Here is a 20,845-nt window from a genome sequence, read left to right as displayed (position 1 = left end):
TTCAAAAAGCCACCAGCAGACGTCTCCAATCGTCCATGTGCTCATGTCCGCTGACATGTTGCAAGTGATGGCTAAGAGGAAAGGGAGGAAGGTACTTCCTTCTAGAGCTTCAAACCCAAAGGGAGAGGAGGTCAAACATTGTTCCGATCCGCCACTCGTACGAGCGAGTGTGGCACTCCCTCGAGCAACGAAACTAGATCCTACCGAAGAAAGGGTAAAAGCACAGGCGAGCTGGTGAAGAACTTCCATCGTAAACCGGAGACACGGAAAAATAAAAAAAACGGACAAAACAACAACAACTAGATCCTGTTGGCTCCAGTGACCTTCAGCGACCCATTCCTGTTCACCGCTAAGCTGACAGCGCGGTGGAAGCTACGTGCTTGACGGACCAATTAGTCGCCTGGTTTTTATCACCTGACACCTTTCTCTGCGGTTGTGATCACATGGTGCAAGGCAGAAGGTTCACTGGTCAAACGAGCATGACGTTCCCAACGAACTGTCAGCCTAGTGGTGAGCAGATTAGCCCCCGAAACGTCGCTTTTGAACACATTACGGCTTATCTTCTGGGGTGCCGTTGAGCTGCCTGAACCATGGTTCGCTGGTGAAGATAATATGCAGATGTCATCGCTTTTCCGTCCTTGTCTGCCAGGAAACACGGCGATCACGTCACCAAGCATGTCCGTCAGCCGCCGGTAAAATTGTTGGCAGTTCACTCTCTTGCCAAAAATAAACACAAAATAAACAAGAGCGAAATTCTCGATTCGGCGTGACACCTTCCGGCAACGGAAACAATCAACACACTGTGTTGAGCAACGCGTGTTGGCCTATTTGGTGGCTGAGCGACTTTTGTGCCGGCAGTACGACAACGCACCTAGATTCGATGATTCAGTGTCCGGTCAGTGACGTGTTTTTTATAGGAATTTATCAAAATAGAGGGCTTGGAAACAAGATTGAATGATAATCGAGCCTATTTTGGAACTCGAAGGAGAAGTGATAATAAATCAATCAGAGAGAGCGAATTGATGTCGCTGACAAAGAATTTTTCTTTGTCAGCGACCGTCGATTGCCATTTCTGAACAAATATTCGCTCAGTTAAGCGCCACGTCACGGAAATGCTGGGCGTGCAGGCGGCGCTTATCCCTTTTACACTAGAAATGGGAATCGAAAACATAGAACCAGCCCAAAAACCGGAAAAATGGCCCCGGACAAAATTTTTCGAATAGAAAACTCGGACAAAATGGTTCAAATAAATTTTTTTCGTATTTTTTCTCGCTCCTCATTTTTATTAGCTTTAATTGGTACAATCCCAACATATAAAAAGATAAATATTCGTATAATGCAATACATTTTTTTGTGAAATAAACATTTCATTACACAAAGAAACTAGTTGTAAATGTGTGCTACGTTTGGCTTCACTCAAAACGTCTTCTTGTAGCTCTTTTCAACAGAGCTAGAAGAGGGAACTCCTTTAAAGTAAAACATCAAGTTCACAAAATGTAACTGTACGGCATCAATTTAAAGCTTCGAGCGGGAGATCGGAAAGAGTTGTATCAAACAGTAAAATAGATTGTTGGGCTAGTTGGTTGATCGGCATAATGAAAAAGAATGCAAAATAAACGGTACAAAGTCGAAGAAAAACACGCACGAGACAGGTGCCTGCCCTGTGTGTGTGTTTCTCCAACATTGTCGCGTCTATATTGAGCTTCTTTTTTTTTATAGTCTCTACAAAAGTTGCATTATAAGAGCATTGAATGTACTTAACAGAACTTCAGAGTAGCACCTTATTAAAAGATGAGTGTCTAAAAATCACTTGGGACCATTCTCTCCGGGATTGCACTTGGGACCATTTTGTCCGGGGCCGTTTCGTCCAGGGCCATTTCGTCCGAGGCCATTTGTTCTGCATCCTATCATGCCATATTGCTCGCGAAAACTACGAGAACAGCAACGACCACGTTTCTGTGTTGTTGTTTTTTCCTCATGCCATCCCATTCTCCTAACTCTTGGTGGGCGACCTCAAAGTAGCGAGCGGGGTTCAACGGCGGACGGAGCACTCATTTCTTACACTGCACATAAATTTGAACGCACAGCATATCGAAGTTTAGTTTTTTCTTCACTCAAAACGCACTTATAGAATATGCCTATGGGATTATTTCGGGGTATCCTTCTAGACATAACTGCTCCTTGAAATCGAAAAACCACCATTTACAGACTGATTTATTTTTGAAGATAAAGATGACTGCAACACATCACTTGAACCTTCCGCGCAGCAGGATTTTTGATGCCCCTCGCGGATGGGTCCCAACTCTATTTTTGCGGCTCGACGCGTGCCGCGAAACAATCAGAGGCGCCGTATTGGGAGACGGGTGGTGTCATGACTCATGACCACAAGCTAGGACAACTGCATTCTATACTAAAACAAAAAAAACAAAAAACGTTCCTCTGTTCTATTTTTTTTTTCATTCACACGCGCAGTTATACGTATATTGTTTAAACACGAAAGCAAGTTAAAAAATAGCTTTTGTTACAAAAAAAACACGACGCCGCTTAATCACCGTATCACTCATTCATCGCAACATGCACTTTTTTGTGTGTGTTGCTCATTCATCGAAGTTTTGCACCTTTGAAAATTTGTATGCATTTTTTGGGGGTTGGGGGAAATAAACTACACAATCGATTTCCGGAGGTACAGATTTCTTCAAATAAACTTTAATTCAATGACCCGTTTGGTTTATACAAATGAGTACCTAAGAGTAGCTTTATACTAACATTTCTTACTAAATAAAACACGGCGAGCAGTTACGCTTGCAAACGAACGCCAGTGTTCAAACCGCTGAAGCAGGTGGCCCGGGAGTCAAAGGCATCGAAGCCTGTTTCATCTGTGGTCCGAGGCGAAGATTATCTCGCTGTGGTAAACAACACAACGCGACTTGGTAAATAACTACGACATTCCACCTCTCTAAGCTTTCAAGGACTTGACAGCTCGCACGGGCAGCTTTGTTTCCACAGAATGGCGCACCCAATTTCTCGCGTGCAAAGCCTTTCGAGCCTGGTCATTGTGTCCCTCTATCCGGTAGAAGACTTAAGTGACCTCCTTTTTCCAAAGATCGCTTTATCTCTTTCCTGGCTGCAACAAGAACCCTTTTCGCTCTCTCCAGGCCGAAAACTAGCTCTGCATTTCTTTTTTTACTTTGCGAGGGGTGCTTTTGGTTGAGAAAGCACGCTTCTAAAGGATCTTCCCCGAAATCGGTTCTTGTTTAGCGAAAAGAACCCTTTTTTGCTCATTTGGCTCCTTTTTTTCTGAGAGTGTTCGTGTGGTCGTGGTTAGTTCTCAAGTAGAAAAAAAAACATACTAAGGGTCTCAAATATGTTTGACAAGGCATTGCTGGGTTGCTCGAGCTTTTGAAGGGCAACTCCGGCCCATACTTTCGATTTTGGGATTATGACTGTTTTTAGTGCAGTCAGCGTCCCTGAATTGCAAGGTGTAATATTTTTCTCGTTATTGTGCGTAGTTTTAAAGATGTCGACGCCTCAATGTTTTGTTTGGGGCGCTGCCAACAAAACCGAAACTAGCCGCTCGAGGCCCCGGCATCACTGGAAATCAGCCGCTACGTGAACGTGAAGTCACGATCGTGCTCGTTCAACGAGTACGCAGGCCGAGCGGCACCTACCTCTGTTGCGCTACCCGTCTAAAGATAGGAGGTAAGCTGATTTTGTTTTAATTCCGTATACGTGGTAGTTATCCAGCATATGTAGCATGAGTTAGTGCGCATACCCAAAAGCTAGCGACTGGAAAACCCGTGAACTGGTACGGTGCCGTACTCGGCGGCCGCCGCCGTGCGTGCGCTATGCCGTACTCGTCGCTTGTATACCCAAAAGCTAGCAACTGGAAATCGAGTGAACTCGGCGCCGTACTCGGTGGGCTGTCGCCGTTTATGCGGTCTTCCGTACTCGTCGCTAGGCCTAAATGTTCATCGGGTCTTCGTGGATGGAACGGCGTTGCTCTACGCCGCGCTGCCAGTGACCTACGGTACTGGCCCTCTCGCTTTCGCGCTGCGGGTCAGTCCCAGACACGAAGCTTTGAAACTCCCCGGCGCGGGCCGCGGCGCCCGAACACACGTGTGCTCTGCTGGGCTGTACAAGTCTGTTTTTTTGTTCTTTTTTCCTCGGACGCGTAAAAGCCGAAGTCCAAAGTCCACTCGTCGAACACCGCTCACCCAGACCTTCTCCAATTTCTGATCCGTTGGAAACTTGTGAGAAAGCACCTCCGTGTTGCGCAGCGGGTTGTTTGAGCAGCCCACAGCGGTACAAGTTGCACTCGGCATCTTTCGAGGAACAGCTGGGTAGTCTTGAGCGCACCGAGTTGCTCGCTAAAACGAGTCTTGGAGTTCTCACAAGCAAATAAACAAAAGGCTATTCCGAAGCTATACGGGCTACAGATAAAAGCAACGGCTAAACACGCCAATCACAAGCCGAAGTAGCGGTGTTAGCTGCTCAAAGGAGCGCACTCCGCGCAACGCCCGGACCGGAGGAAAAAAAAAGAACGATACTGACATCACGGCCCAGTGTTGCTTTAGCGATCGGCAACCCGCTGGCCGCCCGCTAAGGAGCAGCGGCTCGTGGCGGGTCGCATTTTTTTTATCGGCCTTAGTTGAGAATGCGGCGTCCAACGGACGTAATATTTTGGCTGGTGTCGTATTTTGTGTCACTGCAGCGATACCAGTAATTTATTCATTTTGAGTTTTGGCCGTAGTTGCCCTTTAAGTATGGCAAAATTTGTTTCAATATGAGGTCAGGCGCAGCCGACGCGACTTGATGGAACCGATCAAGAAGGGAAAAAGTGTAAAAATCGCATGTCACCGGGTTTTTGTTGTTGTTGTTGTTCTTGTTTTTTTGTACATGATAGGTTCAGCAATTGAACACGCACGACACCTGTCGAACACCATGATGTTGCACTTTTGACGTTGTTTGGTTGTTCCCATGGACTGTCACTCCCCTCTCTCACGCCCCCCCCCCCCCCCTCCATGAGAAACTCCTGTGGTAACATCGAAGCACACGCGCGGAACAGCGATCTACTATCGCGGACTATTTGAGCGGAATCAGTCCTTTATGGCTCTTGAGCGCACCTGCCAGTTTTTAAGAGAGCTGAAGTCAGAAGTAGAGGAATGTAATGCGAAGTTGAGGTATTTTACTTGAGACTATATGGAAAATTGAGATACAATAGAGCTTGTGGGAAACCGCAGACGTAGCGAAAGGCCAGATCGGGTGTTTCAGTTCATGTTGCTTATCGCGCCCATGCGCGGTTTGCGGAACGATCCGCCCACTGGGCGTGCCGCACTGTCTTCCCAATGCGCCGCAAGAGAAAAGAGCAGACGAAAGAGGAGATAGCTGAAGAGAAGCGACGGCGTGCTGGGTATGACCGTGATCGACGTGCCAAGGGACGCCTGATGAGAGAACGCGACAATTGGCAATACAGAGAAGCGAGGCACGTTCACCACTCATAGTTGCCCGCTACGGTTCATTGCAGTTTAATCGACGAAACTTTGCCTTCACAGGTTTTTTTTTTTTTTTTTTTTTTTTTCTTCTTTTTTTTTTTGTCTTTTTGTTTTAGTTACGCTTTTTAGAGCGCAGCTTTAGGCGCCCGATTGCGGCTTGAGCGGCGGCGGCATCGCCGTCGTCGCAACCACGCGTTGCATGATGGGACTTTTCCCATAATCACGTGTCACGTGTGACGTCACGAGGGTCACCAGGGAGGACGGGAATGAGGCGGAGTAGGAGGGGACTTTTTCCGCTAAATTTAGCAGAAAAATTCCCCACTAAATTTAGCACAAAAAAGTTCCGCACTAAATTTATCGGAAAAATGTCCCCCTTAAATTTAGCGGAAACAAATTTCGACCTAAATTGAGCGGAAATTTTTCAATCTAAATTTAACGGAAAATTTGTCCTGCAAAATGTAGCGGGAAAATTTTCCCGCTAAACTTTGAGGAAACAATTCCCCACTAGCGAAAACTTTCTTTGCTAAATCTAGCGGGAAACATTAAAAATTTCCCGCTTTATTTAGCGGAGAATTTTTTTCCGTTCAATTTAGCGAAAAATGTAGCGAAAATTTCCCGCTAAATAGGAGGTGAGTATAAGAGGAGGAAGGGTGAGGAGGGGAGGAGGGGCATACCCTCCCCTCCGCAACCTACCCTCCTCCTCAAGAACTGCTCACTAATTGGGCATAACAGGGAGTTGTAAACGTCTAATTTCTAAAGTTGCTTTTTCGTGCCTCTTAACACTCGTGCATACAACGTTACTTCTGGTTTAAAATAATACAAAAGCGCGTACTGACGAAGGAAGGTATACACGTAACGACACGCACGGGTGCCATACTTCCTTTCACCTTATAGTGCAGACGCAGCCCACGCCACGAGCTGATGATACCAATCAGACAGCGTTAAAATCCTAACATCATGTTGTTCGTCGTGTTTCTGTTCGTGTTTCATCGTTGCTGAACCAATAACAAACAGAAAAAGTCCAGTGACTTGCGCTTTTGACGCTGCTTGACTGATTCCCTTACCTCGGCTGCGTCTCGGCTTACGCTGAAACGAAGTATATCACTCTCAGAAAAAAAGGTGTATTATTACACCCCTTGTCCCATATAATACACCCCAAAACTTCAATTCGACGTACAGCGCCCCATAATCGAACAGGCGGCCCTAAAGTTTACGAGGGGCTTGATAGCCGTGTGGTACAACTTATTAAGATAGCTGATGTACGTATTATTGATTACAAAAAAGATTATCGGAGTTTTCTTGGCCGTACTGCAAAAGCTCCGTCTTTTTCTTCTTTGCTCTTTGATACGTACTTTAGCAATTTAATAAGTTATATCGCACCGTTATCAAGCCCCTGGTAAAATTTGGTGCCGCCCGTTCGACTATAGGGCGCTGTACGTCGAAATGAAGTTTTGGGGTGTATTATATGGGACAAAAGGGTGTACGGTGATACCCTTTTTTTTTAGAGTGTAGTGTTCTTGCTGTTTAGATTGTTGAAAGCATTGTCATCCAACTAGACCAAACCAGAGTTTTCATCTTGCTCCTCCTGTCATGTTTTGATTACTCCAACCAAACTCCTTAAAGTGAGGCCTAAATTTAAAAATAATTATTGTTAACTAATTGAGTTACGAGTATTATAAATTCGACAGCAGGTTGGGCAGCAAATGAACATTTGTTGTTGTTGTTGTTGATGTTGTTGTTGTTGTTGTTGTTGCTGTTGCTGTTGTTGTTGTTGTTGTTGTTGTTGTTGTTGTTGTTGTTGTTGTTTGTTTTACTTTTGTTTTAAAACGCAAAGCCATAACTTTTTCCTCCTTCTTGGCCCCTTTCACCTTCCTTCGGCAAAACTATCGCCACAAAATAAATGACATTTAAAGTATATAGGCAATCCACTCCCCGATTTTGTTGTGGACGCCGCCTTTTTTGCCGTCCAGTGCAGAGAGGGCGAACTTGGCGACCGTTACGACTAAAAAATGCGACTTGCTCAGCTTAAGATTGGTTGTGAGGAATCTCGAACGATAGCGTTTTACTCGGTCACGAACTGCTCTAAAATTTCCGCGGAACTGAAAAGCACTTCCTGCCATGTCAAATAAAGTTCCAGATAACAGCGGTCACAATTATTAAAAAACAACAACAAAAAAAACAAGATGACTCAAGTGTCGTTAGTCTCAAGCGCAGATAATTCTGTGTCTCCATGCTTCATTAATAAAAAGAAACTAAAGCGGAGAGTATTTATTGTCTTTATTGTAAAGTCGTTTTGTACATGACCAAAAGTACATCGAGGAATTTATTGTAGCAACGAAGAGAAGTCGCAATAGCTCTCTTACACTAACAATGGCCGAAAAACCAACCAACCAAACAAGATGCCACAATGCCCTGGAGGAGACTGCGATTAAAAACAAAGGTAAACAAAAGCTCGCAAAAGGTAATAGTATTGGCGTGTTTTGATTGATTCGTTTTTGCCACGGCATATACAATGCCCAATCCTTGTCGACACCAAGGTACCTCATGGTAAAACGCCGCACACTAAAAGTATACTAATTCTATACTTTTACGAGCCACTCTGCCAAGTATACTTAAAGCATCAATTAAATTTACATGGTGCATGTACAAACTCCCGAGAAAAGAGAACCCTGTCTTTCGGCCCAGGTAAATAAACTATGGATCGCAGAATGCTCAAGTTGTTTGAGAAGGTGACTCTAGCGGTTGGCGTCAAGTGCGAAAGTTTGAGAAGAAGACGTTGCCTGTATTAGACGATAACTGAGAAAAACAAATTTTCTCTATGAGCCGACGTCCACCTAAGCCTAATTTCGTCCAAACACAAAATGGCGTTGTTGCGGGCGCCTGTAGCTTCTATTTCAGTTAAACATGCGTGTCAGCAAGAAAGGAAACAAGATTTTATTTTTTGGTGACAAGTCTTTTCGCTTATATAAATCCCAGGAGCGTTCACAATAAAATTTCGTATAGTTTCTTATTTTGGCAATATTAGGCTTAAGTGGATGTCGGCTCATTAAAGAATTTCGTTTTTCTCAATTATCTTTTTATCCAGGTAACATCATCTTCTCAAAATTTCGCGCTATGCCCTAGCCGCTAGCGCCACATCCTCACGGAGTTTGAGCACTCTGCGATGCATATTTTATTTATCCGGGCCGAAAAACACGGTTCTTTTTTTTCTTAGGAACTCCCGGTGCTTTCAGTATGCATATTCTAGTTGCACTACTGGGCCGAGGAGCGAAACCCGCTGCTAAAGTACGAAGCGCAATAAAGGTACTACATTGCCAGTATACTTCAGATATTGAAAGTATAAATGTTAAAAATATACTTTCAGTGTACTTTTTTTTTCATAAAGGCATAAAATTAGTGTACAAATCTTGTTGCTTTTTACCGAGGGACGCGCTATGAAGTGAAATGGGTGGCCACGTATAGCAGGTTTAAATTGCGTCAAAAACTACTTAAATAGAAAACGCAGCAAGAGAGCACAAATAACACCCGAAGGACTGCCATTCACTGTTTGGTAATGACAAGGTAAGCACCAACACGACGCCGGCGCATTTTCATACTTTCTCGGACAGGGCACAGTGATGAACACCGATGGCTGTCGCCCAAAATTAGTCTCCAGGATTGGCACAATTCATGACACGAAAAGATCTAATGACGGCCTTCCGGGTCTAAGATAAAAAGAAAAAAAAACGGCTATTATCTCGTTCGTACTAAACAATGCCGCGCTCTACGCAATACGATTGTACGCACAGCTGTGTGCCTTGAAAAGACAGCTATGCCAAGTCTGAAATCATCTGCAGACTGCTATTCAGGCGTGAAGAAACGACGCATAAACGAGCTAATAAACGGAATCCAATGAAACGTACCACACCTGTGTCTTTGGGTGGTGCATTCGTCATACTCATATTTCGTAAGTGTAGGTTTTTGAGAAAAGAAAATTCAAGGAAATAAAGAGAGGGGAGCCTGGCTTACTCTTAAGATAACAAACGTAAAATTTCAGATTTCTTGATATGCTGCCGTACACTTCAAGCTTCACCTTTTCGCCTGTTTCCATACCTTCCCATTAGCTTGCTCTCTGACCATTCTTCTCCAAACATGTATATGGCCCCCGCCTTGCCGTGCGAAAAGCGCCTGAAACCTTGTTTTATGTTTTCCCCCTCTTTTCCTTTTTTTTATTATTTTTGTTGTTTAGAGAAGGAGATATCAAAAGAATGCGTCATGCAAAAGAACCGAGGTCATTCTTTAAGCTTAAGCTAAAGCAGTTCTATGTTTGATTTAAAAACACTTAAATCGACTTTATTTGGCCTCCAGGTTCATGAAAATCGAGATTTATTTTTTTATTTAGTTCATGGAGGTTTCAGAACTTTATTTTGAAAGTACGCTGATGTACGCCGGAGTGTTAAAAAGGAGTTTTCGGAATTTGCGCTCTCACGCATCTTCGGCGCCTGTCAAAGCTATGCACGCCCACTCTTGCTACTTTCAGAATAGTCAGAAAAAGACTTCGCGACTGGTGACAGTGCGGGGGAATATACCTGGCTAGCTTGCAATTGCACGCGCTGCCTACACGAGCGACACGCGTTTGGCGGCCAAAGGATCCTTTTATGACGTAACGACTGGTCGAAGGTGTTTTGTGTTTTCTAGCGTTTAGTGACATTTTTTGGGAAAGCGGACACGATATTCAAATTCACGTGATACAAAGCATGTGGAATTCACCTCTACCACGTTTTCTTCAAGAACCGCTTGAGCTTTTTTTTAGAGGTCCCTTCAAAAACCCCGCTAACTAGCGCACTCCAAACAGGATGACAATAAAGAGGCATGACTCTCACCAGTTTGCATCAATCATAAAACATACTTCAAATATGCTTCATCGAGCAGTACCTTAAAAACGTATCGCGAACGTGCAACGTGACATCCAATCTAAGTTCCAAAGGGTGGGAGGCTTCAGTAAACATTCCGGAAAAAATTATGTGCTCTCTTAAAGGTATACACTATTGGGACTAACTTCCTCGAGTGGGCTCCGTGCTGAAAAATAGGCCTCCTTAACAAGTAGCACGGTCACGAGTAATATTCCCGAGTTTAAGTGTTGTGCTTCTTAACAAGTAGCACAATCGTAAGCAACATAATCCATTGAGCTCTCGGTAAAAGCATGCTGCTCCTTAACAAGTACTACGACCAGTAGTTCAATCTCGAGTGACCGTTCTGCGAAAATATCGTGCTCCTTAAGACCTAGCACGATTATGACTAACATGCTCGAGCGAACTCGGTGCTAATGTATGGTGCTCTCTAACAGGGGGCACGACTACGAGTAATATTCCCGAGCGAACGCTCCGCAAAAAAGCGTCATGCTTCTTCACATGTAGCACGATCATGAGCAACATGATGACCCAGGGAGGTTTCTGAAAGAGTATGCTGCTCCTTCACAAGTAGCGCGATCACAACTACGATGATCCAGTGAGCTCTTCACAATAGCATAGAGCTTCTTAACAAGTAGCACTACCAGAAGTCCAAAATCAAATGACCTTTCTGCGAAGGCACTGCGCTCGTCACTAAGTAGCACCGTATTGGATGGACGACGTATCAATGTTTGTATGTAGGTATATCTAGTAGAGTATCTTCTCTTTGATCCAGTCGTGGTAGTTGCTGACTTTGACGTAGTAGCCGTAGTGGTTCTTTCGGCCACAACCCACTCCCCAGCTGACAATGCCGATGATGTACCAGCGGTTTTTCCGCTGGACCACGAAAGGACCACCGCTGTCTCCCTTGCAGGCGTCACCGATGATCTCCTGGCTGTATCCAGCGCAGAACATGTTTCGCGTCACCTGTAAGAGAACCATGAAGCAACTTAAGCTCTACCCTGCCGCCTTCAGACTGCAAGAGGTTTAAAGGTGAACATTTTAGAGATATCTCTGTGGTTGAGGAGCAACAATAATAATAAGTAAATTATACACCCACCAAATATCCTCGTTTAAAGGCGGAACCCTACATTTCGAGACCTGCTCGGTCTCTTCTTCAGGGGTTGACTGCGGCTATGGCCGTTGAGGAGCAGTATTCTGTTTTCTTCTTCTTCGACAGCAGTGTCTATCGTACTGCATTGGTGAGGTGGCGAAGTCCGTTCACGTGAAGGTGAACATTTTACGTGTCTACGTGAACGGATTTCGCCACCTCACCGATGCAAAACGATAGACACTGCCGTAGAAGAAGAAAACAGAATACTGCTCCTCAACGGCCATAGCCGCAGTCAACCCCTGAAGAAGAGACCGCCTTTAAACGAGGATTTTTGGTTGGTGTATATTTTATTTATTATTACAAGAGGTTTAGGTTACACATTCTGCACGGAAGCAAAAGCTCGCAGTGAACATTACAGGTCTTTGTTCGATCTACATACAGTGCATCAAGAAGGTGTAGGAGGGAATCATATGTTTTTTTTTTTTTTAACCTTCGCTATTTATAACGCCCAGAATGACCAGTTCATATTCAAAATGCATAAAAACATCAATTAGTTGTTGTTTACACATGCTGTTGTTGTTGTGTTTTTTGGAAATGCATTTATGAGTCCTGTCTTGTTTTTCATCTTCAACATTTCATTATGTTCCCTGACGATCGACCTTGTTCCTTAAATATAGCAAAATAAAAAAAACTTTCAGCCCTTCCACTCTGGTGAAGAAGGAAGACCAGCGAAGTTGTACTATGGTGGGAATGAAGTAATAGCGGGCCTCAAGTCGGCAAGCCAGCGTGGAAAGGCCCTGGAAAGGTTGCCGCTATCTATAAGCAAAAGCGGTTGCCGTTGTCGCTCATAGATGGCGGTAGCTGTCTGGAGTGTTATGTCGACACTTATTTGCTGGCGAACACGATCCTGGGGAAACTAACCCATAACAGCTCCGCTGTAAAAAAGAAAGCGCTGCAGACCGCTTCGGGACACGACACATCAGACGAAGGATTCGTTGACGCCAAAACAACATAACCGCATGCAGGGGAAAAGCCTCATCCGGTTCCTTTGCACCAGTTTACAGTCACTTTTAAACTGGGCAATGTACACTGAAAGACACAATTAGCACGAACACGTCCTCGGCGCCCTGTCGCATTTTACTTAGACAGTGTTATGACCAGCATCAATATTTTTTCGCTTACATTGGTAAATTAAATTTGCACTTTCCACCAGACTTCTAGATTCGATTATAGTTTCTCAATTCTCAAGCAATAACGCCTGTTCGTAGTCGTGAAGTGTACTGCATACACAATAGGAGCAAAATGGCGGCTGCCAGATGTCGTACTTGCTCTCGCGCATGACCATGCAAGAAAGTGCGACTACACACGGCTGTCTGGCTCGTTGTCTTACCGGATACGGTGTGGCCTTCTGGCACGTCTTGTGGTCCACGATAGGAAGCCTGATTTCCTGCAGGAAGCGTGGCAGGGTGTTGGCGCTCTCCGTCAGCTGTCCCCAGCCGGTGACCGTGCCCAGCTGGACCTCCCCGGAGAAGAAGTCTCGCTCCAGGAGCACGCTGTCTCCGAGGCACACGGGAAGGATGTAGTCCGTGAACGAGGCCCTGTCCATGAGCTGAACCAACGCGATGTCGTTGTCGAATGTCTGACCATTGAAGTTGCTGCGGTGGAGAAAGGGGAGCGGAGAGTGAGTGCACTCGTGTTCGAGACTTTGCGTTGCATTAGACCACCCCACGATGAGCCGCGGCATAGACCATAGACAAAGATGATATCGCCCGCGACATCAACCCACAAGTTCCAATCGAACCATCGTCGCCAATTTTCTTTCATCTGTGTATGCATTGAAATGTGGTCCCGAAGTGGCAACAAAATAGCGTCGCAGGAGCTGGCTCGACGTGCTATCGGATGTCGAGATCCTATCAGTTGATGCTAAAAGTCCCGGCAAAGAAAAAAAAAACAGTATGAGTGGACGCGAGTGTCGTCGTCGTCGTCCTGGGGTCCCAGCTGCCGTGAACTGTCGAGCTGAAGAACGAGCTGCAGCAGAACAGGCCACGTCCGTCCACCACCGTAGCAGTGTCACCGCGAGGATCGCGACCGGCGTCAACATTACAGTTCCAGGACGTCGTAAAGCAAAAACCAAAAAAACGTTTGTTTGTTTTTTTGATGCGGTAAACACATTAATGGGAGAAACCTTCCGCAAAAGTCCACGCGAAAGAAAGACGATACTTGGGACGTGGCACGAGCCGCATATAATGGGTGCAGCGCGCGGACATGGGGGATGGCTTTTATCGCTAGCTGTAGTGAAAAGGAAAAAGCAAGACGAAGTATTAACGGAAGCAAGTTGAAAGTCAGCGCTGTGTATGTCTTTTTCTCTCACGGTTTTTCTAGTTTGTAATTGTTCAGCTGACCCTATTCAAGTAGGTACCAACTAGCTCAAGTAAAACCTGTAGGCCATATAAGCTACTGCAACTTTCAGACAGTATGTATTTAGGAGACGGACAGGGGAAGCCTTGGCGCCTTTCGGCACACTGCGTAACGGAAGTCGGTAGAAGTGGCTTTTCCCGGGCGTCAAGCACACGGACATCCCAAATAGGGAAGTTAACGTCGTCCTGTTTACTGCGTAATACACGTCTTGAACGTGCATCACGGAGTAGGGACATACGACCGCATGCTCGTCCAGACCGGAACGGACAAGGAAGGGGATAGCATCGAACTCGGGATCCCTATTTTGGCCATATTTTGGGCATCGCTTCCCGAGCGAAGCGTGCGATCGGATCCGGGCTCACACCAAGCACTGACGCACAATTCGTGTCGAATAGGCTCGTGCCCGAGCACGCGCCGAAAGCTGACGCGGTACTCGTGTCCAATGCGTGCTCATGGTGCGTGCACAAAAAATACGGCGGCCTCGGAGCGGCTGATGGAAGTTGCGCACTTTTGAAAAAATGGTATTAGAATCTCGTCCCTGTTCCCTAAGATGACGGTATGGCGAAACCTACGTTTTCGTTGCACCGGCCATCTTTCGCCACGTGCTCACGCTCCGCGCTCACGTACCCATGGACAGAAAGCGGAGTCAGGTGTTAAAAGGGAGGCTCTTGATTGGTTCAACAAACATAGCTTCCACGTCACTGCCAGCTTGGGGGAGAACCCGATACTTCTAAAAAAACAGACACAAAAGAAAATAATAAAAAGGGACAACAAAACAGCGTCTCAAGGCTCCCTTCCCCTCCCTGATCCCGCCCCACTTGAGGTTTTCCTTGTTTATTTTTTAGTGGAGAGGGAAGGAGACCTTCCTTTCCCACCCCTCCACTTAGCTCCCATCCCCCGACCCTTCCGACGGCAGTCCTTCACCGTAGGCGCGGCTCAGTGGTAGAGCGTCCGCTTCGTCTACGGGAGGTGGTGGGTTCGATCCCCCGCCGGCGGGCACCCACCGTCACCACAAAATGGGTACAGATGTTTCCCCGACCTGGCGCTCGGTTTGCAGGGGTTTCAAAGCGTCTGGGAGAAGCGCCGTCGACCCCGCACTTAAGGTTAGCTGTCGTTGTTCCCTGGAAGAGGAGGATTAGCCTAGTGTCGAGTTGAGAGACGGTCATGTGGAGATGGATTCTCACGGTTCGCGGGGACTGTGAGTCTTAGGGCGGGCTTCTTTTTGCACATTTAGACGAATAAGTGCTTGGTAATGATCCGTGGACCACGGGGGTGAGGCTTACAAAGGTGGTGTCAGAATCTTTGAGGCTATCCGCGGAATATACAACTTTGAAAATTATTATTTTGTGCTGTGCGGACTATAAACGGTTCGTTTGTTTCTAAAGATTGATAGTTGATATTGCGCGGATTTTACATGACGATTTGTTTTTCCTAATTCTTCGTATTTTATGCCGTGCGGTCATCGGTTCCGGGCTTTCCTATTCTGTCTCAATAGAACGGTAAAAACACTGTCATACTGACATTGTGTTTCCCTCTCCCCCAGCCGACGCTGGCGCCTGGGGACCGTGTGCAGACTATCTAAGGAATTTTTTTTTTCTCTTTTTTTTTTTTTTTTTTTGCGTAAATCAATTTTGCGGATTATACACAGGGTGCGGACTATTCACCGTATTTGGCGGGATTTGATACCACGAGGGTACCATAGTATTTGGTGCCACAGTAAAGTTCCGGTGGTGTTTTGTTCTTTTTTTTTTTTTTTTTTTCAACAACCTATAGCGATCGGGTAGGAAGATTTTCTTCGGAGAAGTACCCGAAATACGTTTGTAAAAACCTACTCGCATTGTAGAAAGTAGCACAAATAACAAAGGGATGCAAGACAAAAAGAAAAGAAGTGTAAAACCGGAAGCGCGCAGGGGTCCGCCGGTATACAGTGCGGTAGCGAGCTTGTTTGCAAACAAGCATAGGTGAATAGTACGGAAAATACAGTACCTCGTTTATTGCGAATGATTTTTTTTTTTTTTTTTGCCAAGGCCTCCTAATCATTATTAGCGCTTAAGAAGTCAGATTCGTCCTCTCCATCCACGTGTTCGGTCGAGAGGACGCCTTGACCAAGCTGAACTAAAGAGCTGGACAAGAACGATGCTTCGACGCGCTGCCACCCTGCGAAACATTAGACGCCTCGAAGGCGTTCACAGTACAGTGACTCGGCATTTTTCATCCGGATTTTCAGGTCTTATCTCTCGGACCAAAAATGCATAGTCATTGTGCTGTGAACGTCTACAGAGCGTCTGATGCCCCGTAGAAGAAATCTATACTGCTCGTGCTGAGATACGTTCCACGGTCCCCTAGTGAAAAAATTTAATTATATAAGAAATTTTGGGATCCAATAAGCGCATATGATCAAATAAGATCTATAACAACATATAAGAACCTCATAAGAAAATACGAGAAGATATAAGAAGCTCATGATACGTTTCCTATAACTTCTTATATAATATTATATTGTTCTCATGTGTTCTTAAAAATACCCTGAGGAGGTTTCTCAGATCTCCTAAATATGGCGATAACTCATTCTGTTGGCTCTAAACATCCTAGAAATCCCTAAATCATGACGATAGGCGGCCGATTTTCCTATTAAAAAAACAATCAAAGATCGCAACACCATTTCATCTCCGGCGTTGGGAGGAGCGTGTTCCGTAACCAGGACCACTGTCAGTCAATACAAGCGAAGAATCCTTGCGCCTCCGACCGGTGGAACCGCGGAGTGATATCTTGAATGTGCGCGGCTTGTTGCCCGTACAGCCCCGACTACGATTCAACAACTTTGGATTCAACCCAGCGAGTGCGCATTCGACCGCTCTTGAGCTGACGACCAGACACATCACTCCCGCGGAAGGAAAAAAAAAATAGTTTGTTGTGTACTAGACGATTATTGCAGTATTATGTTCCCTCTACGCGAAACATTAACCTTTTTCGACTACTCTTACTTGCTTCTGTCATCCACAAAAGCGTACACATTTCGTAATAACAGCATTTGCAATCTCAACGAAATGTCGAGTTTCCATTGGTCACATGCCGCCTTGCCTGCCGGAGCAATGTTCCTCCCATCGCCAAAGATAATTTTGATCTTTGATTGTTTTTTTGTTTTTTTTTTCAATATTCAAAACCGGCCACGCATCGCTATGGTTTATGGACTTCTAGGATTCTTAGAGACCGCAGAGTGAGTTATCGCCATTTTTAGGCGATTTCAGAAACATCCTCAGTGCACCTTTAAAAGGTTTTTAAATGGTCTTATATGTTCTTATGCTACCTTATTTTACAATATACACCCATTGGACCAAGGAATTTTTTTACACAAAAAGAATTTCCAGTAGTGTTGCGTTACTAACTGCAATTACCAAGAGGTTAGTAACATATATACGACGAGCAGTTACTAACCTTTGGTTAGTACGCGCTGCGAACGTTATTCTACCCTAGTTAAAAAATCATATATATAAGAAATTACTTTGTCTAATAAACACATATCATCAAATAAGATTCCGAAAGAGCATACAAGAACTTTATGGTTTATATATAAGAACAATATAAGATTATATAAGAAGTCAGAAGAAGCTTATAAGAAGTTACTTATAATTTCTTATATAATCTTATATTGGTCTTATACGTCCTTATAAAGTTATTTTATGCTCTTATATGATTTGATTTGATCATATGCGTTTATTGGACATAGAAATTTTGTATACGTATAAGATTTTTTACTAGGGTAAGAGTGAGGCGGTTGGACTTAAAAATAGGGAAGTAGAAGGAGAGCGGACCCGAGGATCGCGGTTGTCGCGGCATAAAATTTTGTGTCTGCTTTGGTTCCCGTCGACTGTCCGGCTCAGGATTGAACCTCATCAGTTTAGGCGTCAGCTGCAGCTCCCTCCACTGGTGTGACACCATGAGAATCGCGAGAGGCAAAAACAGCCCGACACTTTTATGGTGTCATCGGGTGGGAAAATCGTGGGACCACTTCTGAGGACGCTGTAGACACATCTGTTCGCTCGACGTGTTCCCACTGGTGTGTTTACCCCGTCCTCATTTGTGCCCCCCCTCCCCCCGCATCGTGACGTCACAGAAGTGTCACGCTGTTGCTTGTTGCGATCCTGGCGCTGGCACAGCAACCAGAGGCGTACGTGGCAGACGCCTGTCCTGCTGCAGGTAACTCTGCAGCTACACAGAGCGCAAGTACGTCTGCTTCTTTTGCAGGTTGTGGTGACGTCAGAACGCCGAGCCCTATTTGGCTATGAAGGAAGGATTGTGGGTAGACCTCAAGGCAGCTTGCTTTGAGGTCTAATCACTATGCTTCAATCAGAGCCAATCAAAGCTTGACGTCTTTCTGACGTCAGCGCCACTCCTGCGCAAGGAGCAGACGACTTGCTCTGCGCATAGTCCAAGGAGGTTTGAGCAACTATAGGACGCGGCGACGGCAGCGACGCTCTTTTTGCCGAAGCTTCTATGCCCAACCGTCAAGATCGCGACATCCAACAGCGTGACACGCCGGTTCCTTTGACGTCGTTCGTTGCCACTTGGAGACCACTTTGATGCAGGGTGGTCAATGAGAACACGAGTCGGTGACGCGTTCCAGGCACCGCAGTAAAAGTCAGCAACGTCGACCGGGTATCCCTAAAGCAGTGCTTAAACTTCAGACTGGTTGCATTCGCCAAATAAAAGAAGGGTCTTCGTGAGAAGCCAGTGCACCACCAAGCATGTTCAGCTAGAATTACTTCAGGACTCTTATTCTAACTCGTTATAAGACCACGACCGTATTTGAAGATGCCTCTCTTCAGAATCCGAATTTACGTCACAGTTGAAATGGTACTCGGCGAAAATAAGAAAATAAAATTCCACAGACATGTTTTTCATGAGTCGTTGACTGATTGCAACTGACCAGCAGAAACGGTGCTCATAATATGACAACTTCAAGAGGCTGATTAAATGTACCATTTATTCTTACGCTTGTCATGGTAACTGCCTAAAATTTTATTTTCTAATATGCTTTCTATTATAACCATGACCTGAAAGCATCAAAGGCGACCTGGGATCGCCGTCTCATTTGCAAGGCAGATATGGATAAAGCTATCGTGCGGGCTCACCATAACCTCTCATATTTGATGCCCTGGCACTAGCACCGTCATCGCCAACGACACCATATAAATTACTCCAAACAAAAATAGAAAGTTTGTAAGCTTTGGAGTTTGCTTCGTGCCCTCTGGAGAGCCTAGAGATTTAAGGGAGGGAGCGATTCAAACCAAGGAGACGGTTTGCAATTTATTGGTGGACGTGCCCGCTCAAATTGATCGCCCGTGCGGATGCGTGTGTTCTCGCCTGGCAAAGGGGATAGCGGTTCAAGAGGCTAAGCAAAGGTTTATCGTCACCAAGAGTGTCCAGAGTCTCTTGCAAACGATCAACATCTTTTTGTCAACTCGCAGCTTGTGGTGCAAACGCGGCCCATAAGCAATAAGTTGGAAACACTCTTAATTCTGGGCACTGTAGTCGTCTCCTGCAGTTCGAACGGTCTCAGTCTCTCAAGTATTTCAGAAAATGCCAAAACCCGTACGGGCAACATCACTCACGGATGGAAGTGGATGTCGGCAATCTTGGACACAAACTGCTGCGGTTCCTCTTCCATCTGGTCGTACTTGCCGAGCCGCAGCTCCACCTCCTCGACGCGAATGTCGTTCCTCTTGAAGCAATGCGCCGCCGTGAGCACCCACTGGTCGTTCAGGAGACTGCCGCCGCAGAACGCTTTGCGCAGGTCAGTCCAGAACATCACCTGGATTCCCAACAGACCGTTTTCAAAACCCAGTCAAGCAAAACCGGTGGCCGCCTTTTCTCGAACACCAAGCGTGTGATTGGATCCGAGTCCTCGCCGAACGTTAACGTCACACTCGTTTTTCGATACGAGCTGAGCCGAGTTCACGCCGAACACTGACGCAGTCCTCGTGTCCCATACATGCCAAAGTACGTGCCCAGGCAAGGGCGGCCTGGGATAACTTGCGTGACAGCTCCTAGATGGCGCCCTCTTGAAAAGGGCCTACTGTTACCGGGATTGGTGTGCTCATCGCGTAGAATAAACGCTGTGGCCTACAGACGTTTGCGGGTAGCCACGCTTCAAAAAGTAGTCTGAACACCATGGATAGAAAATGCACCACTTGAGCGCCAGTCTGACAACTGTGGGCACGCCTTAGTGAGGCTTGGTTGTCAAACGATCTAGCCACTCAAGTGGCAAGAAGGCGCCGCCCAGAGTCCGTACTTGCGAGCCTCTGTAACCTTAAGGCATCCTCGCGCTTGACAAAACTGGTTCCACAGCAAATTGGATTGGCTCGGAAATATGTTTGAAGCTAACCCTTATGTATTGCGAAATTCCAACGTGCAGTGGCTAGCGATATTAAATAGAATGCGCAAACGACGACCAGGCAGTTCAAACCACGCTGCCGTGCGGCTACCTGGCCTGTGTCGGGGGGGCGGGGGGGGGGGGGGGGGGGGGGAGGTATCGCGCGCGGTGGTGAGTATAGACACGTTTAAAAACCTCCACTGCCATTCTGCTCCTCCACTCACTACCTGCTAAACCGCCTGGTCTATATTGCTTGGTCGTGTTTCTTTCGGTTTCTGGTCATCTCGCGAGCGTACATAGCAACCGAGTTGTGACCGCTATAGGGAGTATTCACTGGCGGCCATATCCGTGTGCGCTGCTGCTGAGCGCGTGCTGACGGCGAGCTTCCGCAGTCCTTTTGGAGCGTGCAATTAGCACCATCAAGGCTGACGGTCTTAGCAGGCTATTAATGTGAGCTCGTTCTGAGCATGCGCTCTAAACATCGCCCTCAAATATGGCGCCCAGTGAATACCTCCTATAGAGCGCTATTCACCAGACGCCATACCTGAGGGCACTGGTGGGAGCGCATGTTCAGAACGAG

The 20,845-nt window shown here is 46.0% G+C and overlaps 1 protein-coding gene across 1 annotated transcript in view; it reads right to left on the bottom strand.

Moving 5' to 3' along the window:
• Positions 1–7,752: 7,752 nt before the first annotated feature.
• The window catches only part of LOC8026137 (CUB and sushi domain-containing protein 1), an 80,202-nt gene continuing 67,109 nt past the window's right edge, over positions 7,753–20,845 (bottom strand). The window contains exons 13-15 of the mRNA XM_029980804.4: positions 19,505–19,704; positions 12,865–13,129; positions 7,753–11,347 (exon numbers count right to left, since the gene is read on the bottom strand). Of these exons, the coding sequence (XP_029836664.2) occupies positions 11,129–11,347; positions 12,865–13,129; positions 19,505–19,704 (684 nt within the window). The 3' untranslated portion in view covers positions 7,753–11,128. The remainder of the gene's footprint in view (positions 11,348–12,864; positions 13,130–19,504; positions 19,705–20,845) is intronic.

The sequence above is a fragment of the Ixodes scapularis genome, unplaced genomic scaffold (genome assembly GCF_016920785.2).
Source record: "Ixodes scapularis isolate PalLabHiFi unplaced genomic scaffold, ASM1692078v2 PGA_scaffold6__148_contigs__length_123643588, whole genome shotgun sequence".
Classification (NCBI taxonomy): domain Eukaryota; kingdom Metazoa; phylum Arthropoda; class Arachnida; order Ixodida; family Ixodidae; genus Ixodes; species Ixodes scapularis.
This window is presented reverse-complemented; position numbering and strand designations above follow the sequence as displayed.